This window comes from Hakea prostrata, chromosome 7 (genome assembly GCF_041222555.1).
Source record: "Hakea prostrata isolate BN-2017 chromosome 7, UWA_Hpros_2, whole genome shotgun sequence".
NCBI lineage: Eukaryota > Viridiplantae > Streptophyta > Magnoliopsida > Proteales > Proteaceae > Hakea > Hakea prostrata.
Window position 1 is genome coordinate 13,954,024 of NC_142606.1, and position 26,883 is coordinate 13,980,906.

A 26,883-nucleotide genomic window follows, 5' to 3' on the forward strand; every position below is an offset into this window, starting at 1 on the left:
CATCATATGTTTGTCTTGTTAAGAGTGAAACTTAAATGTTCAATTATTCCTTTCAAGTGACAGACATTGATGTGTCTTTTTTTGTTGGGACCTGGATCTTGAACTCTGCTGAAACTTATTGTACTGAAGCCTTCTGCCATTGAGAGAACTGAGAGAGACTCAGTCATGCCCGGTTAATGCGCATGTCCGTCAAGCGAGATTTCAGTCTGTCATATCCAAAATCTCGATTGAGATTTTGATCCGAAGGTCCCAAGTGTTTGGCATGACGGTGGACTGAAGCAAAGTCCCAAGTGATGTTATATTTAACTTTTTGGCATTGTTTACAACTTGTACTTGGGTCATATTTAAAGGCACAGTCACGGGCTACACCACACGAAGCTCGTCTTCCTTGACAGTTAACTTCAAACTGCCCTAGTTGTCAGCTCTATTATTTGGGTGCCAATTGGTGAGTAAATCCAAATTACATGTGATAATGAGGAATTCACCCTCTTATCATATTAGAGCCTTGGTACCCATCGTACCCTTCTTATTCATATTGATGAGGTGAAACATGTCAGGAAACAGTGTGGGTAAATGGGATAACCTGAACCATCTCTGTGTGTGTGCCTGTCTCTCTGTGTGTGCCGACTTGAAGAGCTAAAAGCAGAAGCAACTAGCAAGCGAAGAGGGCAAGAGAGGGACATCTGAGGCTATAAAATGGTTCCCGTGACGAACAGTTATCAATTAAATTAAATAGATAAAAAATAAGAATCAAAGTCTCAAAAATAAGAAGAGAAGATGGAGAGGGGATGGATGAGACAAAATAGAATAGAAAACGCTACTGCAAGTCAAGAACAGCAATTAGTTGTGTCTTACCTTCTGTTATGCATTATTTGACGGGTGGGTCTTATCTCTTTCTACCTATTTCCTAGTCTTTTCCTTACAGATCCTTTGAACTCACTCATGTCGGCACAGCAATTTCTCTTGGACTTTTGCTCACTCCCATTCATAACCTGCTTGTACAGTAAAACCTGAGTATCCATGTGGCCATTTCTCGTTATTCCCCATCTCTATACTAGTTTAGTTGGGCAAGTTTAGTTTCTTAAGGCATTTGATTTCTTTCTTGAAGAGCAACTGCTTCTTAACTTGAATCAGTCAGATCACGATGAAGCAACCTTAACTTTTCTTTGGGCTCCATGCATCTCCACCAAAACGATCAAGTGGGAGAAGTCATAATTTTTATGGAACCTTTGGAAGTGGAAGAAAGCTCATACTATCTATTTTGCCACAAAATTTTTGAAATACTTTGCTCTTCCCAATCAAACACAAGCTGTCACAATCAGTATTCACACCATTCTCCCAAAGATGCCTTTTACATGTCTTTCTTTAAGCCATGCAATGAAAAGCTACTTAAAAGCTTAAAAGTGGATTTAGATCCTTATCATCTCATAAGAAACCTAGATTCTATTGACCAGTCTGAAATGATTAAGCTTAATAATCATATCTGTACGCCCACTGATACATTATTTAGTTGGCAATGAGAACTAATCTGTCCTTTACTTCTTTCTTCCATATTTCTTGTTCTTTATGAAATTTTTTTTAATTAGATCTTTTCTTGCTTTTGTGAAGATTTTTTTAATTAGATATGAAGAAAAGAACATTATAAACATTCTTACAAAATACAAGGTCTTAGTAGAAAAAAATCAATTTGAAGTCCAACCAAAAGGGTGCAGTACAACAGTTGTGTAAAAAGATGAATCCAGTGCTGAAGATTTTCACACAAGTACAGTAACATCAGTTTCATGACAAAAAATAGTATGAATTATGTATTGGTCATTTCATATTTATGAAAGATTTTTGAATTATGTCCATGCTAATGTTCTTGCATAAACTCCTATCATTCTCCACGCCATAGAGTCCACATGGGAAAGATACAATAGAAAATTCATTGAAAAATCAAAACACAAAAGAGAGAAAATAAATTTGTCTCGTTAGAATAAAGAAGCATAATAACTCAGTGACTTAAATGGAACATGTTATCAATAAGAAGGTGGTCATCAAATAAAAACGTAGATTGCATGAATTTTACGATGTTTTCAACCTTTCATAAATCTAATAACTTTTATATTTTTTTCTTTTTTTTTTTTAACAAAAGAATAAGAAAGAAGGGAGATCAACATAGGAAGAACTTAACTTTTGAATAGATCACACAATTTAACATACAAGATAGGAATTAATTCGACGATTCTTTATTGTGTCATATCACCATCATAAGTTTTGAGTTGAAGATAACCAAATGAGTCCATAATGCTCTTTCCTTTCTGGTCATACCCAGTTTTATAGCATTTGGAATATAAGAAAATATCAAATGCTGCATTGTTGATAAAAGAAATTTGTTTTTGTTTTTGTGCATTCTTTTTCTTGTTTTTTAATGTTTGTACCTTGTTCTAAAGCAACTGTCACCCAATGAGGAAACCAACCATATGGTCATTTAGATGGGCATTTTTTCGCCAATCCAACCATACCAAAATGTATTTTTTTGCCATGAGGCTGTTTTCTTTTTTCTAAGAGAACAAGCAAATTTCTTTTCAGATTTTCAATTTATATTTAAATTAGGCTACAGTGATATCCAAGCACCAATATCTGCAAACTGATTATGGAATAGTTAAGAATGATAAAGAATTAATCGGGAAATAGTAGTGGTGAATCTGTTGAAAGATTATAATCTGATGGTGGTGTTGGGATATTTATAGCATAGTTATTTAGAAAGCTGTCTACTCTGTAAAACAAAACAAAAAAAAAAGGTGTATTGAATACAAATATGTAATCCATGAATATGATTACATACAAAAAAAGCTTTCCTTGACATGAAAGCTAGCACAAACTCTCATCAAATCTACACTTTTTGAAAAGTGAAGTTTAGCACTTGAGATATTTAATAATGCATACAGTGATCCCCTGTCATGCACTTGCTTCCGTATAAGAGACAATTAAATTAGGGTTAGATATTCCATTAATCTCTTTCAGTCAGAGATTTTCCATTAATCTCACTCACAAGCGTGTGGGCCAGGTTTGTTTGCCATCCCATTGCCCACTACACAACAAATCATATTCCCTTTTGACTGTCTTTCTTTCTTTCCTCTCTACTCCCCACCCCATTCCACTCACAATTCAAGTTACAAAATCATCATCTCCATATTAAGTCCTAAGTTAAAGATTCTTGTATGTTTTAATCAATTCTCTTTATGATGAATTTTTTTTCTTATGGTAACATCAAGAAACATTAATTATATCTAAGTCCACTAACCCATGTATTCATTCATTCCCCTATAATTAACCATAGATTCTTTTGCTATCAGATTTCCATCCTATCATTACCAAAAAACGTGATCAATTATCAAGCCCATAACATTCTCCAGGCCCTTAAGGCCCCAAATCCAAGATATTGCCTACATTTAAAAACCCTATAGACTAGAGACAAACCCATAGACTTCCTGCAAAAGCAAACGAAATGGAATACAGTCTGTGTGAGTCAGTGTTATCTATTCGCTCCCACTCCCCCAGTACTCCTCATCTACTCCTCATCTACTATCAATCGTTCCCTCACCATCTCCCACTATAAATACATACCTCTCCAATCACTTCTTTCTCACACACGTCTCTCCCTCCCTCCCAGCCATGAGGACCACACCACCATTCACTCTTCCTCTTCTGCTCCTCTCCCTCTTACTGTTAGCCCTTCTCTGCTTCTGCCCTTCTCAAGCAACTACTCTCAGCTGTGGCTCCTCCAACCATGACGATTCCACTCTTGAAGTCATGCATATCTACAGCCCTTGCTCACCTTTCCGCCCCAAGAAACCACTTTCTTGGGAACAATCCATCCTTGACTTAGCTGCAAAAGACAGTGCTCGTCTTCTCTATCTGTCCAGCCTTGTAGCTCGCAGGTCAGTTGTTCCTATTGCCTCTGGCCGCCAGGTTATTCAAAGCCCAACCTACATTGTCCGGGCCAGGTTTGGCACTCCTGCCCAGCCCATGTTTATGGCCTTGGACACCAGCAGTGATGTAGCTTGGATCCCCTGCACCGGCTGTGTAGGTTGCTCTTCCGTTGTCTTTGACACCACCAAGTCAACCACTTACAAGCCAGTCGGGTGCTCCGCCGCGCAATGCACTCAGGTCCCAAACCCGACTTGCGGCGGCGCCGCCTGTTCCTTCAACCTCACCTACGGCTCCTCCACCATCGCCGCCACCGTCTCGCAGGACACACTAGCTCTCGCCACCGATCCCGTCCCTAACTACTCCTTTGGTTGCATCAACGCCGCCACCGGAAACTCGGTACCTCCGCAGGGCTTGCTTGGACTGGGCCGGGGGCCCATGTCACTACTCTCCCAATCCAAGTCCCTCTACCAGTCCACCTTCTCCTACTGCTTGCCCGATTTCCGGTCCGCCAATTTCTCCGGTTCACTCCGGCTCGGACCAGTAGCTCAGCCAATCCGAATCAAATACACACCACTACTCACTAACCCAAGAAGATCCTCTCTTTACTACGTCAACATGGTCGGAATCAGCGTGGGCCGCCGGCTTGTCAACATCCCTTCGAGCGCACTCGCCTTCGACTCAACAACCGGTGCCGGAACCATCTTCGATTCCGGAACGGTTTTCACCCGGTTGGTCCAACCGGCTTACATTGCGGTGAGGGACGAGTTCCGGCGACGGATCAATGCCGGACCGGTTTCGTCGTTGGGTGGGTTTGATACCTGTTATACCCAGACGGTGGTGTCGCCGACGATAACTCTGCATTTTACGGGGATGAACGTGACTTTGCCGACGGAGAACTTTTTGATACACAGCACGGCGGGGACTATAACGTGTTTGGCCATGGCAGCTTCGCCGGCTAATGTGAATTCGGTGTTGAATGTGATAGCGAATATGCAGCAGCAGAATCACAGGTTGCTTTACGATATCCCAAACTCGAGGTTGGGTGTGGCCCGTGAACCTTGTACCCATTAAGAAAATTGAAAGAGACACACGGAGAGAGAAACTATGAAGCTCGTGAACCCTGGGTTTTTTTTTTTTTTTTTTCCTTTTTCTTTCCTGGTTATGAGAAGGTTTGTCGGTGGCAATGGAAAATTTTAACGAGTGTGTGATTTAGTTGTAGTGTTTGGCATTTCTTGAATCTGGGTTTGTTTGTGAAGCATCTCGCGTTAGATGCTATTGGGTAGTTAGACATTAGGGATTCAGAGAATTGACTGGAAGATTGCCTAATAAGAACATCAATTATGAAAAGCGGATTCGGTATATTCTCTATATTTTGTCCATTTTATCCGGATTTAGTTAATATAGCTTAATACATTTTTACCCAAAAAATAACGAGTTTCCCAACCTGAGATGGTGGGAAATGAAATCATGAAAGTGGTGAAGAAAAGCTTCATCCAAAGAATATCATTTTTTTAGCATGAGAAATCTACCGGTGATCACGCAGACCAAAAGAAAGAACCAAGATGGTGTGGGGAAGGGATGAGCTTCAATCACGTTTAGCAAGGAAACAAACTGTTGCATCAAGATTTCGTTCCACCACTTGTTTTCTTACGGTTGATATCAAAATTTGGATTCAATGATTTTTTTTTTTTTTTTTCAGAATAATAAAAAAATTCAAAATAAAACAATTATGCTGATGTAACACTGGGGCAGTGGGGCCTCATGAGATGATCTGGCACCATGCCAAAATGGGTTTTCAGACAAAAATCATTAAAAGTTTATTTCCATTCTCGAAAAAATAGTACCTTTAAAACATGTTGGTAGCTAACAAGGATATTCATCAGCAGTACTGGGACCTCATGAGATGAAATGGCACTGTAGATAAGTGGATTTTCAAATAAAAATCAGAAAAAAATATGTTTCTCATAGAACTGATCTTCATTAACATTTTTTTTTTCTTTTCTTTAGCTAATAAGGGGTTTCTTCTGGGGAAAAGAATTTAAGTAAAAAAATTGGATCTAGGAAAGTAGCCTCACTAAGAAAAAAGGAATCAAAACACATTTAAAGGAAGACGTTTTTACTACTTAACAAGATGAAATGTATTTGATACAAGATCCAATTGGCCTTGGCCAGTTTTTATAAAACCCAGCTGAGATCAACCAGAATCACTCTGAACCCTACACTACAAACTTTTGAGCTTGATCTAATATGAAAATGGAGTTGTTTATTATTTTCTAATTCTATATATTATCAAGATTTACAGTTTGGTGAATATATTAAGCAGAATATTATTATAATTATAATTTTCTATGGGTGGTGTATGATGGGTTTGGGAGAAAATGATCTTGTGGTAAGTGAAGGTCTCATTTTCACAATCTGCTCTTCATCCACACCCATTCTCTTGGCAGAATGCACTGCTTCAAAGAAACGATTCACAGCATCTTCAACATATTCTTTACCTTCCCTGACACTCATTTGCTTCCCAATGCTGTAGCGATAACTGGTTAATTGGTTATCTCCATTCAACACAGCTGCAAGTTGAACTAGTTCCTGCTGGAATTCACTTAGCTTTCCATCTTCTTTGGCTTCACCCGCCTTTCTTAGCTTCTTTGGAATTGGCAACCTCACTGTTACACCAAACAATACTGGTTAGTTTCAGAATTTCAGTAGACCCAAAGTATTCATATTAATTACGAGATCTAATCGTAGTCATGAAATGTTGAGTTTGGGTTTGTATGATGTGGGTCAATCAAAGAGGAACAGAGTACTTTGTAAGGTATGAGAGTGATAGGGGTTTCAAGAAATAATGAAATTTCTTTTTCTACTATATATACTGACTGTAAGCAATTTTTCCGAAGCACAATGTTGTGGGTGTAGGTGTTTTTCTTGTGTTCTTCACATGAAATCTATCTATCAGGTGAAGATATTAACAGTTTGGAATGGAAGAGAGAATATCAAACCTGGACAATCAGTTCTGGGCTCGGCTCTGCCCTGTAGTATTCCTTCAAAGGTACCAGCCCATTCGTCTCGCCTCGTCAAGAATGGTGAAGAGAGATTGAATAGCTTCTTCACTGTTGCAGGTATGGATGAATGCTCGAACTCTGATGTAGGAAATGGTGACCCATTTGGCCCATGAACCACTACATAATCATCAACCCAAATGAGGAAAAGGAAAATGAGTGAAGAGAGAGAGGAGAAGCAGTGAGATTTGGGTGACTTACCAGTACCCTTGTTGATCCAGGGGGAGATGACAATGGTTGGAACCCTAACCCCCAACCGGTCGAACGGAAAACAAGAACGGTTCTGGTCCAACCACAGCATCCGGACTCGGAACTCCACTTACCGGTGTAGCCACATGATCATAAAACCCACCATGTTCATCATACGTTATCACAAACATCGTTTCATTCCACTGTGGGCCCGCCCTCAAAGTTTCATAAATGTCCTTCACCAACATCTGTCCATGATACACATCGTGCGATGGATGATCATCATTTGCCGGCGACAGTATCGTATCAAAGTATCGCTGCTCCACCACAACATAATTCGGCAATTTGCCTTTCTTCGCATCTCTCTTGAAGAACCGATCGTACGCTCGAAACTTCGTCGCGTACTTGAGCTTCCTAAGATTCCCATAAAACAACGTCGTCGGAAAACTTTGATAGTAGACTCCAAAACTGAACCCGGCCTGGTCCAAGTTCTCGAAGATGGTTCTTTGCGGATAACCCAGAGCTAGATGGAACACGTCGTTGCTGATGGCTCCGTGAGATGTTGCAGAGTGAACGTAGAGCCGGTTCGGTTGGGTTGACGCAGGTACTGAAGCGAACCACCGGTCGAAGACGGCGAACTCTGAGGCGAGGTCCTTGTACACAGGGACCCTTTCCGGTTGGAATCCGGACATGACGGTTTGGGTCAGGTCGAGCGAACCGCTCATGTCGAAAGCTTGTTGGGCGAAACCATTCATGGACGGAGTAGCAGTAGTTGTTATGTTGGTGGTGTTGGAGCCGAAAATTTGTTCAAGGATACCTTGGAAGGAGTGATCTGGATCTTGGTCGACGAATTGGGATTGATCGTTGAAGAAGATGAGATTGGAATATGGATCGGCGGTGGAGAGAGGGTTGGATTCTGTGCCGTTGACACCGTTGATTTCAGGGTTGATCTGTTTCATCCATCCAAGCATGTGGTCGAAGGAACGATTCTCCATGACTAAAATCACTATTGTCTTGATGGGAACTGCAAATGAGGGAGAGTTCCAGCAGAGGAGGAGGAGGAGGAGGAGAAGAAGAAAGGGTAAGGAAGGAGTCATTGAAATCTTCTTTGTCGCCATTGTTGTTGAAGAAAAGAGTAGAGAAGAACACAGCAGAGCAGAAAGTGAAAGAACAGAGATGGGAAATTGTGAAAAGTAGGAAAATGATCGGGTATTATTTCCAAAGGTGAACCCGTGAAATATTTTCGTCCTTTTATATGTGCATCTCTGTCTTTCTTCAGGAAAATCTGGCAGGTGGGGTGTTTTGGACAAAGCTGTAACCGACCCATTTCAAAGTTCTAACTCTTAGCACTTTCAAGCATGGCTTTAGCTACTGGAACATGATTGTCATTTGTCATGAAATATTAAATGTCATGGTGGCAAATGGCAACAGGAAGAACAATAAAAAGTTGGCTGGACTTATTAAGTGGGAATAAATCGTTGTAATTCTGAAATGCTGATTTATTGGGTTTATTTTCAAGTTCTAGGGCTGTTTTAGGTTTCAATTTATTTTCAATTTTGCTCATTTAAAGAAATCTATTTTGTAATTTTAGTTGATGAGACAGATGAAATTTACTCAGAAGAAAATTCCACAAAAACATTATTTTAAATATCTTAACTCAATCATAAAAACTAGAAAAGTGATACATGAGGATAATGTTTTCCAAAACACTAAAATAAGGTCAACAAAGTGGAGATGTGCCTCCAATATCTTGTTTCATCAACGTATTCTTTTGAAAGTGAAAAAAAAATTCTATAGGAACATTATAAGCCAATTATAACATATGGTTGGGCTATTAAGAAACATTACATATATAACGAATAATCATATTAGTCTATTAGAGTTGATTGAGAGTAACTTCAATAAATGGTAAGTCCTGAAAATTTTGATTATGGTAGCACAACCATACTCACTAGAGGCCTTATAAATGTCGATGTACAAAGAAATCATCTAATCTAAATTATAAGAAGTAAAAGAACTAAAGGTAGACCTAAGATAACCCTAAAAGAAGTAGCAACAAAAGATATGCATAGCTTAAGCCTTCTACAAAGTATAGGACTTTGTCTGGGTGCTACGTAATAACGTGCAATTTACGATTAAGATCGAAATTTATGGTCGAGACGAAATCTCAACTACTCATTTTGTAATTAAATTTTACCCAAAAAAAATTCATTTACCCAAAACAAATAATTGAGATGAAGGTCTCCATCTGGACCATAAGTTGTACGGTGCTGTGGCGGCACTGAAGAATGAGAATTCATGACCAAAAGATGACAGGTCAAAGTAATGACTTCAAGTTTCCTAGCTCAAATTTTTATTTTTATGGGTGCTAAGAGTGTTTTTTTTTTAAAAACTCCATGAACAAACAGACAGTCGGAAGTTTTAGACCTATAGAGGCAAAGTACTTCAGAGTAGTAACCACTTTTGCACAGGAGTACCTGTGTAATGTGCAGCAGTCCTATTTGTTTCTAGTTCTGATATGAGGATAAGAACTAGCTCAGTTTTCCAAAGAAAACCATCCCCTTCTTGACAATACTAGTGACATATCAAGGAAGAGTTATGTCAAAGAATATATCTCCTATATACATTCAAGGACCAATGATGATTCGAAGGGATACTATAATGCAACAGTTAAATTATGAGATATTACATTCTAAGACCAAATTTATTTGGATTGGTTTGATTTATTGGGCAAGTTTAAATATATCGCTATAATACAACCTCACTGACTCAGTTTGAGAAGATCAACGCTTTCACTTAGAAGATTTGAGTTCAAATACTTTTGAAGTCAAGATTAAAACCCTACTTCATATTTAAATTATATGTAACAGCTATCCACTAAAGCATAATTAAGATGCACATCCCGCAAACCTCAGTCCCCAAAAGTAAAATAAAATAAAAATCTTGTTGGGGATTGTGTTTCATTTTTGTTACAAGGAATCCAACCACTGTAAACGCACGGGTCGGAAACAGCCACCATGAACCCTAGCTAAAAGACAACATCATCAAGTCCATTGAACAGTAATATCACAATGGTGTACCTAATAAAGTAAACCCCACTCATCTACCCTAATCTTTAATACCACCTGAGAAAGAAGAGATCCAACCATGATGAAACATTTCACCGAAATAAAATTGTTCTGATGGAACCTAATTCAGATCCATTTGGCTCTTTCTTTTTGAAGTTGTTTCAATAATAAGTAGCTGATAAAGAGTTATAAGAATCGGCCACCAATAATATTCTAATCCGGAGACAAACAATTAGATTTACCTGACTGAACCCTACAACTCGCTAGAAAATACCCACCAAAGAAAAGGGGACGGAACTCTTTTTAAATTGATTACTTTCAAGTAGGGGTGTAAACAAATCGGATTCGGATCGGATGATAGTATATTCATATCCGCATCCTATTATATTCGGACGGATTCTGTCGGATTCGGGTGATAATCAAATAGTTATTTTCTTAGGACTTGTTTGGTTACATGAATCCAGAGATTTGAAATCTCTGGATTCATGAATCTGAGAATTATACCCATTTGGTTGTAAAAATCTCTAGATTTATGAAATTTAGAGATTCACCTTTTTACACTAAAAACGTGAATCTGTAGATTTATGGGTAAGGGGTGAAATCCAGAGATTTCAAAAAAGCTATACATTTGCACATTCACAAAAATCACGTCGATCAAATAGTTTTTTAGGATGAATCCACAGATTTCATTCCACAACCAAACATCTAATTTTATAAATTATAACTCCATAGATTTGAAATCTCTAGATATTTGAAATATCCACTCATGTAACCAAACAAGCCCTTAAGTAGATTCTTTTTTAAATGGGAATGAATATAGATTGAATACAAATTTTCGACTAGCTTTTTACATCTTTATCTTTTTATTTGTGAGGGCTAAGTTTGAAATTTAAGAATTTAACAATTTTGGTAACTATTTTAGTAGAAAATCTAGAAAAATAATTACATATCATAAGTAAAATTTATAAAAACAAGAATAATAAATCTAAATAAATAACTTAATCGGATAATTTTGTGGATAATAATCAGTAAGAAAATGATATACCATATCCGCATCCTATTAATAATCGGACGGATTCGAATATCCCTAAACGGATGCGGATACAAATTTAGAAGCGGATTTCGGTTATCCGTTTACACCCTCCACTACTTTCAAGATTTGCGCCACCGTCAGAAATATTCAAGTCAAGAGTCCCTAGAAAACATGGTAAGAGGATGGAGAAGGGAGAGTGAAGAAACCATACCTCAGGAAGAATAACACATAGGACCAGCCGTGGCCAACTTTAACTGGTTTGAAACTTTAATGTAAAAATCGACCAAAAATAGAAAAGAACTAGAAGGTAAAAGTAGTCCAAATAACTTCCCTTCATATACTAATGAATGACCTTTGCCAAGATGAAAGAGGGTATAAAAACCTGCAACTCGGCAGAAACCCACGTTTTCTAGTGAGTCAGGAAAACTGAAACCGAGTCCAATCATCCGATGACTAGCAAATCCACAAGACTATTGACCAGATTTTAACCAAGTAGTTGATCTTGAGAATCACATATAATGAAGAACAGAAATATGAAAAACGGCACACAGTGTATACTTCAAGCCAGATTCAGACATTGTCAAGTTCCAATTCAATCAAAATCAACAGACATAAAAGAAAATTTGCTTTGACAAGCATCGAGTTATTATACTACGAGAAATTCCAAACCTATGTTTCGATTCCAATAGGTATTTATTCATTCAGGGTCCCCATAAGGACTTCTCCATAGCCCAACCCCTCACTAGCAACCACAAATGCAGGATGCTCCTCTCAAGACAGGCAGCTGCAACCCTATGCGGTATCTAACTTAACGTCGGGCACATACTAGGCAACTACGGCTGCTGACAGTGATGCTGAGAATGACTACTGAACATTGCTCCAACAGCAAGACCAGATCCAGAGTCTAGTAAAACTGCACGTATCGAACTCCACCAAGCTTGTTGAACCAAGTGATGCTAAACCGTCCAAGATGTTCAAACTTTGAGCCAATCGACAAGGCATGTACTTAATAGGAAATTCCAATCGGTTTATTACCCATCCACCATCCGGGGGTCCTTCCGTTTCGAAAGCATGACACATGCTGCACAGAGAATACAAAAATTCAAAGTCCACCTCAATGAATATTCCTGCTCAAGAAGACTTTCTACTGTCAATCTGAAAGCATGACATATTATCACAATACACTCGGGAGATCCAATTTCAATCTATTTAACGCAAAAGAAAAGATGAAGTGACCATGTACAATAAAGTATATCAGCACACAGTGACCCACCTAAATCAGAAGCAAGTGCCCGCAGCACTCCAAGCCCATCCATGCTCCAACAGAAATTTAGCAAACATAACAGACGGCTGGAAAGACAGGAGGCTGAAATCACTAGCACCAGGTCATGAAGTTATCACCATGACAGATTCCTGACAACCTCACAAACAAAGAAAGAAAATTCAAATCAGCATAGATTTATCAGTGTTACAAAGTTCCATTTCTCAACTCTACGTGAAGACTAGGTCTCAGCTGGTTGTCAGGCTCAAGCCCTGCAGATACAATACCTAAGCTAAAAAAAATCGAAAGAAACAACAATGACTGTATCTTACCATCTATGCTCTGATAAGGGCCTCACACAAAGTAACGACCAGTCCAGAGAGACTGTCCCTGATATTGCTCTGGCGGTGCAGTAAACTGCTGATTGCCATTCTGGAGATTCTGCTGCTGTTCCTGATACAGTTTCAGTTGCTCCTGAAGCTGGTACTCCTCCTGCCAGGGCCTCTGATTTTCCAATTGGACCTGCACATTAGCCTGTTTTCCGGGAAAAGGAAAGCTGATTGTCCCTGTCAAGTCATGGCTGCTCATGAGATGTGGAGTCAAGTTAGTCATGTGATTCATGGAGTTGTATCCAATGCCTTTAGTTGATGACGAAAACTGATACCCATCCAGCCAGCTATAATCATCCATTAGTGAATTATCATTCTTCAAATCTGAAGCTGCCATGGGCTCGTCCAATTTCTTCAAAGGAACAGGACTAAATCCTGGTGGGGGCCCAAAATGCCTAACTGGTCGACTTACAGGGTTCTTCTTCGAATTTGGTGGCGTGGTTGAGAATGGCTTCACCATAAAACCATCAACAGTTGCTCCTGACGACATGATTGAATCAAATTTGGAAGGTATTTCGGTTTCTGCAGCTTTTGTCTCAGCAGACAAAACACTTCCATTGGTTGTATTCACATAAGGGTGGGTGAGTGGAAGCGTTTGAGACTGTACAACACCAAAGGCACCCTGCAAATCGGGTTTCAGGTCTGAGCCATTACCAGCAAAGCTGATATTCTGAATTCCATTAGCAAGAGAATCTGTTTGTTCCACAAGCCACTTTGAAGCACTTGCATTAATCGGTTGCACAGGTTGGGGGACGATATTAGCAAACGATGCAGGTGGTCGAGAACTGAAATCCAAAGCACCATGCAACGGAAGATTACTGAGAGGAGCTGAAACAGGACCAGTATAGCCGTTCCATTCACCTTTGGGAACATTTTCAGCAAGCTCAACAATCTCATACGAGGGCCACTTCGGAGCACCCATACTGGCAGGTTTCTCAGCAACTGACGGCTTAAATACTATGACTTCATCCTCCTCTTCTGCTTCCACATAAAGTGTTTTTGGATGCACACTACCCAAATTCAATTTATTATCCACTGGAATATCTGGTGTCATACCATTTGACATGGTTATATCTGAGGCAGCCAGCATGAAATCTTCAGACATTTGAGGCTCGACCCCAATAACAAACTTCCTCAGTTTCTGATCAAAATATATTCCTTGCTGATCAATTCGCACTACATTTGCAAGGGCTCTTCCTGCAGCTACAATCCTTTGTACACGAGCTTTTCTCTCCTTATTCCCACCATCACTGCCAATGGAATGCTTTCTTGAGAAATCCAATATCAGCTGTGCTGGAAGAATAGGTAAGAACCCTCGCAGTTCAAAATCTTCCCACAATGCAAGTCGATTCGTAGTCTCACCTTCCTCGTACCGGCCCATATTGAAAAAACAGGTCTCATCTTTGTCATCATCAACAGAAACTGAACTGTTCAACATGAGCTTGTTCAGAAAGGATATACACTCATTCCAAAAGAATGACCTAGCAGCACCTTGTTTTTCCTCAACATCACTACCAGCAGCGATGTCTGGCCGACAAGCTAACCATTCCACAAAAACCAAAATACCAGGCAGGAGATAACTTGACGAAGGATCTTGCAACCGAATGCATCTTTTAAAGATGTGTCCCATAAACTCAAATGCAGCAGTAAATGCATTCTGAAGTAGAGCTGAACGCTGTAATATCTCAGCATAAGATTGGCCTTCAATGTCCCTATTCACATTATGTACTGTGAATATGAGAATCGCTACAAACCTAATGATAACAAGACCATTATCAGCAGCATCAGAACCAAAATTAAGCTCCTCTTCTGGCCCAGAAGAAAGAAGTACATCCAGATTACTGGTAACTGAGGAGAAGACTTCTGCAAATGTCTCCAAGCTGAATAGACACAAGAATTAGAAACCAAAAAAAATGTGTTACTTGAGCATCAATAGACAAAGTAAACTAGAAATTATGACAAAAAAATTAGAAATAAAAATTTCATGTTTGAGATTGAAGACCTAGTCCGTGTGAATAGAATGCCATTTAGACGGACAAATTGAATGCAGAATGCTTTAAAAATCTCAGGTATGGTCATTTCCTTGTTCGAAGTGGCTTGAGGTTTGGTGTCCTTGGACAAAACCTTTCCTTCCCCTCTTCCTCTTCCTTTCCCAGTTCGCACAGGAACTGCCTTGATGGAAGCCTTTGTGTCCTTAGGCAGCTGTGAGTATGTCTGACGGTTCTGTAACAGATACAAAATACATTTAAAGAAAAAATATATTGGGCCAACAACCAAATGCATTAACTTTAGTCCAAGCCATCAGAATAAATGCATAAAGCAAGAAAACAGCTCAATTTTCCACTTAGCCTATCAGCCCTTCCAAATATCGAAATGGTCGACAGCCTCAGCAGTCTGTTCAACAGATATCCACCTATGCTTTTCCATGTCTTTCTCATTCTGGATGCCAGAAAGGAAAAAAAGATTAACTAGATGTTTTTCTACAATTTCCGTTTGCTCAAATTACTGCCCCAATCTTCCCATCTCCAATTCCCCACCACACAAACCCTTACCCTTAAACCAACTTCGGTCTCTCCTCAATCTCTCAGAATCCTGAACTGACTTTTGATTTCACAAAATTTAATACAAAAATGCAATATGTAAAAAATGACATGGTAGGTTTAGACAAATTATCTGATGGACAATTTTAAAATTCATAGAATAATCAGAATGCAGGTCTACAACATCACTGTATTTCACCAGACAAATATTGAAGTTTCAAAGTTCTGCTCATAGTCTTCTCTCACCTTACAGGGAACAGTTATGAATGGAAATTAATTAGTTAATAGAGATGATATGGAAAATATGTTTAGTGGCATGCCATCTCATCTTCTAAAAGTAAAACTTGCAAGGCCGTCTATATTCCTTAGCTCAGGTTGAAACTCATTCTCAAGAATAGTAACATACATTGCCACAAATATTAAAAATAGAATAAACCAAAAACGATTGACCAAATCAAATTAGGGGCTCTCAGCCATATTTGAACAGTTAAACCTTTCTTCAATGCCATCAATATAATTCCAAAAGAAATTGAACACTAGACATTTATCCATATTTATCAACAAAAATATCTCTAATCTGTGACAAGCCTATAGCCATCTAAAGTTGATCTCATATACAAAACCAAAGAAAAATTTTCAACCAGATTACATACTATAGCTTCTTCAAAAGGGAATGATTAGCAAGCTCACTACATATAGCATATATAAAAAACACATGTTTCTCACTGACTTTCATGCATAAGTAATACCTTTTCAAATGCAATAATTAAGTTGTCCCTCGCAGTAGTAAAAGGGCTATCCACTGCCAGACTCCTAAAGTATCGATAAATTGCCACTAGATCATCTCCCGAATAAGAAGCCAGTATGGCAAGCTGAGAGTAAACAAAAGATGTATCCCATGCATAAAATTAGAATCAAAACAGAACAGAAACTGAGAAATATGAGAAAAATGGATATGCAATAAATCGGTTCTGAGCTAAAATTCAGCACAATAGAGAACTAAAAACAAAGATAACCTGATGATGTGGGTTGCCACTTGAAGGCCACAGTGACGCAGCCTGCATATAATAACTTGAAGCAGCTGTATAATCACGAGTTTTGGAATCACCCTCTCCATACAATCCTTTGTACCGTGCAAGGTCCCCCAGATATATCAGACAACGGTGACAGGACAGCAAGCCTTTCTTCACCTCAGCAGACTTCTTAGCATCTTTTCCAATAATTGTTTGATTCTCCGGATCATCAGAGAAATAACCCAAAGGCAGCCCATATTTTGATCTAATCTTCAATAATAGATCATGGTAAAATCCAGTTGCTTCTGAAAGAAAGGTTTTAAACTGAGAACGGATTTTAGCGATTCGATCAGGACGAGGTGGGCCTTTACGACCTGGAGAAGTGTTGGATGCTGTAGAAGCAAGAGCAGCACTGAGATGCGCTCTCAGTTCCTCAATCCTCCTATAGTGCAATTGCCATAGTGCATATTCTATATCATGTTGTTCGGAAAAAGCATGATCCTCAAGAATTATGGCTTCATAGTTCTCACGCATCTGTTGCCATGCATTCGGATCCGAGGGGACTCTTGCCCGTACTGACTTCCGGCGCTTATTCTCCAACTCAATATTCTGTAGGAAAAACTTATTGAATCAATACATTTCTAAACCATTAACCATGAAAGATTTTACGGATAAGATCCTTCACTTCCAATATCAACAAAGTGAATCCACATACAGAAAGAAAGAACAGAGAAATGTATCAAACAATTTAAAGCCCAACGAATAAAGCCAAACATATGTCACATGGAAGAAAAAAAAATAGGTTGCCAATTAAACAATTAATGTAATCAAATTAGAGCAGATCCCAAACAAAGCTAGATCACAAGAGTTTAAACAAAGAATTCAAAGATAATAGTAAAAACCTATGCACCACCATTTCGGTTAACTATGTTATGTTGTACTTGATTTCAAGTTCCTTTTATGATTAATAACAAAAGCTGTCACATAACAGCAGCTTCTGAAAGCACCTGCACAACATCTTTGGTCATACAAGCCTCAGCGCTAGAATAACCATGTGCTGTTTCAGGTTTCATTTCCCCATAAGGCTCATCCTATTTTGAGTTTTGACCCCTATCTCAATGCTCCCAACCCCATCCCATCCTCCGGAGGGGGGGGTATTGCCCATTAATGTGAAGAACCTTCAGCCAACTTGCACATCCTCAGATAGGGAGGGAGAGGAAATTGAAGGGGGCAGTATTGGCAATTAGATTTTCTTTTTTCTTTTAAAGATTGAGCTCCATTGTCATCCAAGATCTGGATTACATAGCACAAAATGCACACATTTGAGAGCACAAAATGAGATAACTTTCTCTCCCATTAAAACAAAATTGTTAAAAGAAGAAATTTGAAAAGAGGCAACGCATTCAAAAAAACCAATAGCTTACCTTGTTGTAGAGATGCTGGACAAGCTCCTGTGAGGGAGCAGAAGACTGGTTATCCATCGGAACAGTCATCATCCATCAAGTATGTTCCGCTCCACTTCCAGGACAACACAACTTCAACACAAGCAAATATTATTAAATTGGCAACATCAAGAATTGATCATAAAGTACAAAATAAACAGGGGGAGACGAGCTACTGGTAATCAAGGGCAAAACGGAGCCCAGTAACATTTTTTTTTCTATAATGAAACAAATATTATTAATCAATTGTGACTTGCAATTATGAAGATGTACGACTCTCTACGAACTTGAGACATGATATATATAAAGTTTAGCTTAATTATAGAAATCTAAAAGCAGAGGCAAACAGGGGGACAGCTGCTACACTGAAAACATATAAAATTTATGAAAGGCATTTTACTGGAAGGACAACTGCTGATGACATAGGATATGTTTGGACCACCAGACCATGATACTTTGCAATGTGAAACTCATGAACTGCTTCTGTACAGAACATTTGGTATGCTATGACACCCTAATACAGCAGCGGCACCCCTTGTTGATGCCAGATCTACTCCAATTTACAGTTTCCACAAATATCGCCTTATATTTGATGGAACCAATAGACAACTAAACTCAGCTTCCAATGAAATACCTAAGAAATTTTTCATTAAACCAAATAATCCTAATGGGGAAAAAAATTACTGCATTTGTTTTCTCTCGAAACGAATAGCTATTTTCCACTCTTTCCTATCCTATACTAATATATAAATATCAGGAAGTCACCATCCAGATAATGCTTAAAACTGCCACCTTCCGCACCAAAAAGAAAAATCTTCTCTTTTTTTTTTTAAGGGACAACATTTGAAGTTATTCGAATAAAACTGGTGAAATATTCAAGGAGGCATAATGACCATAACTGAATGGATCCCATGCTAATCTGGCAAGCTGTGAATATGTGAGTTCCAAATGGAAAATCAATAGCACATGCAACAATTAGGCTGTGTCTCAAATTTAGCCCCTTGATGGTATAAATTTATAGGGTATCCTGTTGATACACCAAACAAATTTATGAGCGTTCTCTTTCCCCCTCTTGGATGGTCGAAAACTAGACCCTTTTCCCCCCTTCAGAATTCAACTTTCAGACACTCAAGGTTTCCCCAAAAGACAATTGTAACAAACATGCCTGGTAAACATGGTACCCACAAACTTCGTTAAGAGACAACCAAAAAAATTATCTTTTCTAATACTATCCCATCATCAGAAACTAGCAAAATCCATATCAGAAACAGACCAAGACGACGAACTATACTACGTAGTACAATCAAATAAAGGCTAAGCCCAACTCGATGGATCAGCCACATGAATCAAGTTTTGCGATTCAACTCTAAAAGACAAAACAAAGTATGCATCAGCTTCCAGAGCCCCGGCAAAAGACCTACATCAAACCTCTAGAAAACCTTCTGTGACAGGCAAAAGGGACCCAACAGGAGAAATACCCACCAAGAACCATCAATTAACGCTAAATTCGTGAAAAATAACAACATGCTCCCATAATAAAATACTAAAAGCAAAACCGTAAACTTACGACCGGTGAAACTAACAATAAATTTAGCCTCCTTTTTCCAAGCAATCCTACGATATTTTCCAGGAACCGATTCCCTTTCATGATTATGCACTAACAACCTCTTAAGAGTTTTACGTTTTCCCAACAATTTTCCTAAAACAATTAAAACAAAAAATAGTGGAAGGAAGTATCAATAATATAAAAGGTTTTACGGAAGCAAATCCTTTAAAAAAAAAGTCGATAGAAGATCGGATCTGTGCAGCTTTAGACAGGAGAGTAGGAGAAGAGGAAGAAGAATCTAACCTTTTGAATCAAAGTTAAAGAGATCTCGAGCTCCGCTGAACAGGTCCCGATCGAAACCCTTCTTTTGGTTTTTCGATTCTTCCGATACCCGCAAATTTCCAGGATGCAGAGAGACTGAATTGAGGATTTGGGGAAGAAATCTAGGGTTTCGGGTATTTTTTCGCCATTGAACGATCTTTTTCCGCGTTAGGTCCAGGCGCCGACGACCCTGACTTCTTATATAATTTTACTAGTATATCGTTTCTGTTTTTTTCGCCCGACTTATATGGGGCAGTTGAGTCGGTTCAACCGGTTTACGCGATTATATAATCCGATTGCAAAGAGTGGATTCTCCGGTAATTTCACATGTCGGTTACTCGTGAATTCACGGCGTCCACATTCTCAAGTGACTCAAGTGCACTTGTTCTGATCGAATAAGGAGTATACTCTTGTTAAAATTCTTTTATTACATATATACTCGAACATGTTATGTTTAAACTCTGTTGATTGATTATTCCCAAAAAAAAAAAAAATTACAATTTTTGTACCCATTATCTTATGTTTAAACTCTGTTGATTTTTTTTACTATTCTTTACCAATTCCTTTTTTCTTTTCTCTTTTTTCTTTTTTCTCTTTTTTTCATAAACAAAATTTTCATTCAAATGCAATAAATGATGCAAACTTAATATAAAGACCAATAAGCTACGAAGAAGAAGAAGATAGGTAGAGAGATGGCCATGACGGCTAGAGAGTAAGTGCATGCCTTCAGCTCTCTAGGAACACAAACACAACAACGCAAAATAATCAAGACAATAGGTTGCATCTCCAGTGTGTCATACACCTGGATGGAGAGATGAGACTATTCAATAATGAAGCATGATTGGATTTGAGAACCACCTTTGATAACCCTTTCAATGCTGTCCATTAATTGCATAGAAAATTGCAAGGGCTTTCACTTCTAGACTATACTTAAGGATGAAACGTGTTATGTTTCAAATAATGTATAAATCATACCCTTATCATTAGAATAATAAAGTTCAACGATCAATTAATGTTTATTATATTGTGTAATTATCTTATTTTGCACAAAAGGAAGATCCTTTTTGAAAAATAAATTATCAAAAACCTAGAAAAAATTATACATTATATTATGTATTTCAGTTTTTTTTTTTTTTTAGATGATCCAATGGAGGTAAGATGTGCTATTTTTATTTAAATCTAAAGGTGTGAAGCACAACGGATGTCTGGAATATAAAATTTTGAAGGGGTGTAAATATAAAAATTTACAAATCCAATGGGTGTATATGTAATATGCTCAGGTGAATATGTTACAACAATGACATGGGTGCACTAAACAATATTAATCTTGTCGATGTCTATAATATAATGTGTATTCCTCACTCTCTTTTTTAAATAAATTACTTACATGATTAATGTCTATTTTTACAACGAAAAAAAATGACATTTGCACTATGGAGATTCTATGATATAGAGATGCCAATGTAGTTGAGGACAATATCATTGGACAAGTCTAATGTAACTTTACTTACATTACTTTAAACAAATCGGTGTAACAATAGAATCTCCATACCCCAAATGGGTCATCCCTTCATACAAAGTGTATGATAGTTGATCAAATCTCCACTTTGTAAGTGTGCCTTATGTTGATGAACCTTCATATGCAAAAGAATGAACTTCCATTTACCTAGAGGGAAAAAAACTCCTTATTAATAAAGTCCAATTTTCAAGTATTGCTTAATGGGCTTGGCCATCTAATTAGTTGTACGCTCTATTTTGTGGATTAACACTTTCTTTAATTTATTCATCAACTTCAAATAAAAATCTGTATATTATTTTAATTATTCATATACATCTAATTGTCTATGCAAACCATTCATATATATAATACTTATATGGAAGAACACCCACTATCATATACACAATGCATGATTCTTGTGGTCAGATATAAAGCAATTAATGTACAAAACAAAAAAAAATTAGTTAAAATAACCATTATGTCCTTAAAGATTTTTTTGCGTTATCATGAAGCATAATAGTTGTTTTACACTTTTTTTTCTTTATAAAAATAAAATTTTGTTTTTTTTTTAAATGTCGTGGAAAGAAAATAACACAGATCTGCCAACCACAAAGGCCAAAATTTTACACATACTCATTTATTGCTAATCAATTTTACACATACTCACACCAATGCATCTGGTCAACATGTTTTTTTAACTTTTCCACAAAAAAAAACATGTTTTTAACTTTATTTTGCCTTGGAACCATCCACCACTCTTACATTACTTGAAGGATAAGATTCACTGTTAAAGACAATTACGCCCCTCCGTTAAAGCTTCACTTTTTTTTTTTTGGGTCATATTTTTGTATTCATCCAACATTCCAAAGAGAAAAATGTCTATCTCTTATCTGCGCGGGTAAACCTTCACCTAGAAGATAAAAATCAGCATGAGTAATTCAGGTTTTTTTTTATTTTTTATTTTTTTTACGTATTATTATTTTTAAAATTTTTTATACGCCCACTAGGTACATTCAAAGGTAAAACATAATAAATATTAAAAAAAAAAAAACTTCCATTACCTTAATCCCATGGATCTTTCTGTAATTCGTGATCAACCGCTTGTCGGAGGAGCACACTCCTTGTGGGGGAAACAATTCATACTCCATACTCGAGTGAGGATCATCTCCCTTAACGGAGAACTGTGCTCCCCCGACAAAGTTACAACCACAAATAAAAAATAATAAAGGGATAATTACTGTTGTCCCCTTGTAGTTTGATTTTATTACTAATAAAACTATGTTTTTTACGAAATTAGTGTTGCCCCCTTTCCTTATAACAGTATTAAGTAACCGTTAAATTTGAATATGTAATGTTTAATTTGCCTTTCATTAAAATTAAAAAAAATCAAAAGACGATGCTACCCCATTTATAAAAACCAGATTAAATGTCAATTTGTACCCTAAACTTCATTTATTTCGAATTAATGAAATGGGCAAAATCCAAATCCAATTTGGTTTCCCACCTTCACTAAACTTCATTTATTTTGAATTAAAGAAATTGACAAAATCCAAATTTGAATTGATTTCCCGCCTTACTAAGCTTCATTTATTTTGAATTAAATAAATGGGCAAAATCCAAATTTGATTTGGTTTCCCACCTTTGTTAAACTTCATTTATTTTGAAAATATTTTAGGTGATATTTAGTTTATAATCTGAGTTGAATTCGATTTTCCTTCTTATTTGGTTTCTATTTGAGTTTTATTCAATCATTCTTTTTTTATTTGGTGGTCTTTTTTATAGAATAAAACGGATTATAACAATTAATTAAGGATACTACTGTAACTTGACAAAAGGGTAAATTAACAAAGAGATAAGTATAAGGGTATTTTGGAGTTTTTGAGAAAATATAAAGATGCCACATCATCAGTAAATTAACGGAACTTAACGGTAGGGGCAATAGTAATTGTAGACAAAGTTAAAAGTTGGATTATTAATTTTGAAAAGTACAAGGGGTACAATAGCAATAAAATCAAAGTATAGAGGGGCAATAGTAATTATCCCAATAATGAAATATTTATTAAAAAAAAATCCATTATCCTAACCTGTGGGCCCCCCATAATTTGGGGGAGCACAATACTCTCTTTCGGGGAGTCGATCTGGACTCCTACCTACGCTTTCTCCATATTGCTTTCTACAATCATAATCGAACTTTTTGAAAAATTTGAAGTTTAAATTGGGTACGTTGTTGTCATGGTAGGAATTGGGATCGGATTTGGAATCAATCTGATTTGGTTAAAAAATCTTGGTGTTAAATTAGGGGGCCTCATATCCGTCAAATTGTCAATACCAGATCCAATATGTCACCGGCCTCAAGATCGGCAGATCCGAAGGGCACCACTGGTCAGCTTATTTCCATTTGAAAAGCATTGTAAAATTGTCATTGGCGATTGACTAATTTTGCCTACAATTCGCCGCCGGTTGACTCTTGACGGACGCCATTCTTGTGGGTTTAGTCTCCTCCCAACAATCCCTCCACACCCTTCGGCATCTCATGTGCATGACCATCAAGCCGAGATTTTGAACTATCAAATCCGAAATTTCACGGCTGAAATTGAATCTCAGACGTTGAATTTCAATGGTTGAGATCAAAATTTCAATTTCGATCCGATGGCCCATATTGTTTGGCTTGATGATCTTGCGCATTTACCCAAGTAAGACACATTTTTATCAAAATTATTACCTAGAATGAGTCTCCAATTTGCATGCTTTCCCCTCTAATATTTAGAATAAATTTATTTGCAAGTTTTTTGGGACGGGGTGTGGTGGTTTTTGAAGGTGGTGGGCAGCTTTCAACTAGGGATAGGTTGAAAATGGACTCACCTAAGGGTTGGGTATGAGAGGATATTATATGAAACTAATTAATCATTTTGCTATTCAGGGCATTTTTATAATTTTTCAACTCACTTAACCTAATGATGTACCCAGGTCTCAAATCTCGTTATCATTAGGTGATTACCTCATATCAATTATCTATTGAATCAAATGAATTAAGCAACCTATAAACCCTAACCTAGTCAAGCCAACCGATCGTGTGATTTAACAAGAAATTGGAAGCAAGAAGAAGAGGACACGGTGTTTGATGACGGAGTCGGCCTTGGGCCCCCGCCCCCGGGCCCGGGGGACGGGCCCCCCAATGAAACTAAGCTTAATCATTCTGATAAACGGGGAAAAATTCAGGGCAGTTGAGCCTAATTTCTCAAAGCCACAGAGGAGTCAACTCAAGAACAACTCCAAGCCACAGAACACTAAGAAACGATGTTCCTTAACTTGCAATTTAGCAAGAATCAACCATCAAACGAGGTAGAAGTGAAGGAGGAAGAAGAATGCCATAATGGGAAACCAGAGCTCACCCCAATAAAACGAACCCTCCATTATGATGGGTGAAATAAACAGCCCAACATGATACAAAAAAGAACGGGGGGTCAAAAAAAATAAAAAAAAAATTTAGATAATTATTTTAGTTAGTTTTAAAAACTCACTTTAGTTAGTTTGTCTATTTTTAACGTATTTCATCTTGCTGACAATGAGTTATGATTATACACTCGTAATTTTTCCAGTGTTACAATTTCTTAAATTTATTTATTTATCTTAATAAAATTTGTCTAGGGATTTCTTCTTCTCCATATAATGTGCTAACGAATTGATGCCTTAAAACATGTCAAAGACTAACTTGTACTCTTACGGATGCTTTCTGTCAATTATATAAGTCTTTCCTTTCTAGTGTATTTCTGTTTGACAGAAGACAGTTGCAACCTTATGAGTTATGGTTGTGCCATGTTTGGTTAGTGCTTCAAGCCTTAAGACTCAATTGTTGTTCTGTTTAACTAAGACATTATTTTCCATTGCTGGAGAGTAATCCACTTCCTCACGATAAGCTAAGGACCATCTTCTAGTACCCTGGCTCTATCTGAGTCATCCGAGAATTTAAAATGAAAAACCCATTCTTCTGTATGCATTCATGTTATCATTGAGCTTCCACAGCCTTTGGATAATCTCATTCAGGAGATTGAAACTTGAAAGGTGGTCGATTTCCAGTGAACTGCCCCACCAAAATGCTATTTGGACGAAATGGGAAAAAACAGAACAGATGTGGTTGTGGGGTTGCAGATGGGACTTGCTGTGGTGCTGCTTTAGCAAAGGGGTTGCTTTTTGTGACTGTTCATAGTTGAAGCGTGAGTGTTGACTCTTAATACTGATTCATGCCCTCTTTTGTTTTCTGTCTTCGGCAAAATTAGCTAAGATTGTAACAAGCAGCCAAAGGAGAGGAAGACAAGGAGATAGCTGAGTTTCGTCCACAAATGGTTAGTGAGTTCTAGATAAAGTTGCTAAGGTAAATAAGAAGTCTGAAGTTAAATCTGGCCCAGTTGGGTATGCTTCTGTACACATTACTCATCTGTCAGCGATGCGTTGTTTGCATTTTGGATTGAGCACTTTGGTGCTAGCCATGAACCATTACAGATAAATCTGAGCTGGATGAAGGCATCAGTCAGATTTTAGAATTTCATGTTCACACATATGTGCTCATTTTGGTCTCCATGCGCTAACTTAAATCTTCTACCATTTTTCTCTACAATAATCATCTGGAGATTCAGGTGCTAATGTGAAGCGCCTTGAGCTAGATAGGAGAGGGCAAGATCATCCACCTGAAATCGGAGGCTGCAAGGATATCCAATGTTGTCCATATGCTCTTGAAGTATGTGACAACTGTGAAAAACTAGGAGATGCTATTGTGGAAACAGCTACATTTGCTACTTTGTACTTGTAGAGCTGGTGTTTATGCTGGAACTAAAAGTTCTGATGACATTTAGGATTTCTTCATCTCTGATATCCTTAGTCCTTTTATTCGTTCATGAGAGTTGAACTTCACCAAGTAACTTACTGAATCCTTTATTAATGTTCAACATATATTAGGAGCTAGGAGTGGAACTGGGTTACATATGTCTATGGAGTGGCTTGCTGGACCTAGTTATGCTAGCCATTCATCTTACTCCTGGTCCTTAATTCCTCATTCTGGACACTTCCTGTTCCCAATTTCTCTGAGATCCCATGACCTGGAAATCTATTGTGAGCAGGATTCAAAGTGGTCTGATTGAATGTCCATGGATTGATCCCAGCAAATGGGTTGTTGAAAGCAAGTTCACAACAGAAATTGGACCAGTTTGGATCATAAACATCATAGAACTCTCTCCCTACTATGTAGTTCTGTAACTAAATTGACATTCTACTCTAACTATGCTGGAGCTGTTAACTTTAAACACCATAATATTTCTTCGTACCTGTATTATCAGTACAAGTGACTAGTTAACATCCTATTAAACATAAATAGAGCCTTGAAATCTGAGGAAAAGTAAAACACAAAAGGAGGTTCGAGTGAAACTGGAAGAATTGATAAGCTTCAGCCTTCAAGTGCCTAATTCTCGTCATTTTCTTTTCTTTACTATAACTTTTGTGGTATAGATCAAAATGTTTTCTGCAACACATCCCTATCTTACGGTGGCTTAAAAATCTTCACAGAAACCTGAATTTGGGTTAGCAAATCTTCCAAACCCCCCCCCCCAAGTCATTGT

At 37.7% G+C, this 26,883-nt stretch overlaps 1 protein-coding gene and 2 pseudogenes across 3 annotated transcripts; 1 reads left to right on the forward strand and 2 right to left on the reverse strand.

Moving 5' to 3' along the window:
• Positions 1-3,612: 3,612 nt before the first annotated feature.
• Positions 3,613-5,276, forward strand: LOC149009987 (aspartyl protease AED3 pseudogene; annotated as a pseudogene).
• A 714-nt stretch (positions 5,277-5,990) lies between these two features.
• Positions 5,991-8,366, reverse strand: LOC149009988 (non-specific phospholipase C2-like; annotated as a pseudogene). The gene is made up of 3 exons (XR_016174457.1): positions 7,176-8,366; positions 6,915-7,094; positions 5,991-6,581 (listed from the first exon to the last, which is right to left on the reverse strand). The product of XR_016174457.1 is annotated as a non-specific phospholipase C2-like (transcript).
• Positions 8,367-11,817: 3,451 nt separating this feature from the next.
• Positions 11,818-19,993, reverse strand: LOC149009989 (nonsense-mediated mRNA decay factor SMG7-like). Of its 2 annotated transcripts, none has more exons than XM_089161521.1 (8): positions 19,759-19,993; positions 17,892-18,002; positions 16,471-17,076; positions 16,204-16,326; positions 14,917-15,137; positions 12,858-14,794; positions 12,538-12,677; positions 11,818-12,345 (listed from the first exon to the last, which is right to left on the reverse strand). In XM_089161521.1, the coding sequence occupies exons 2-6, from the start codon at positions 17,961-17,963 to the stop codon at positions 12,880-12,882; spliced, it is 2,937 nt and encodes a 978-aa protein (XP_089017647.1). In that variant the 5' UTR covers positions 17,964-18,002; positions 19,759-19,993; the 3' UTR covers positions 11,818-12,345; positions 12,538-12,677; positions 12,858-12,879. The 2 variants fall into 2 exon arrangements, with proteins under 2 accessions (XP_089017647.1, XP_089017649.1); XM_089161523.1 differs by having other exon boundaries at positions 12,538-12,685.
• Between the last annotated feature and the right edge of the window lie 6,890 nt (positions 19,994-26,883).

Coding starts and splice junctions, on each gene's coding strand:
- LOC149009989 (XM_089161521.1), bottom strand. CDS start 17,963: ATGATGACTGTTCCGATGGATAACCAGTCTTCTGCTCCCTCACAGGAG. Junction 16,327..16,470: donor GTGGCAACCCACATCATCAG/GTTATCTTTGTT, acceptor GTTTACTCTCAG/CTTGCCATACTGGCTTCTTA. Junction 15,138..16,203: donor TAATTATTGCATTTGAAAAG/GTATTACTTATG, acceptor TATCTGTTACAG/AACCGTCAGACATACTCACA.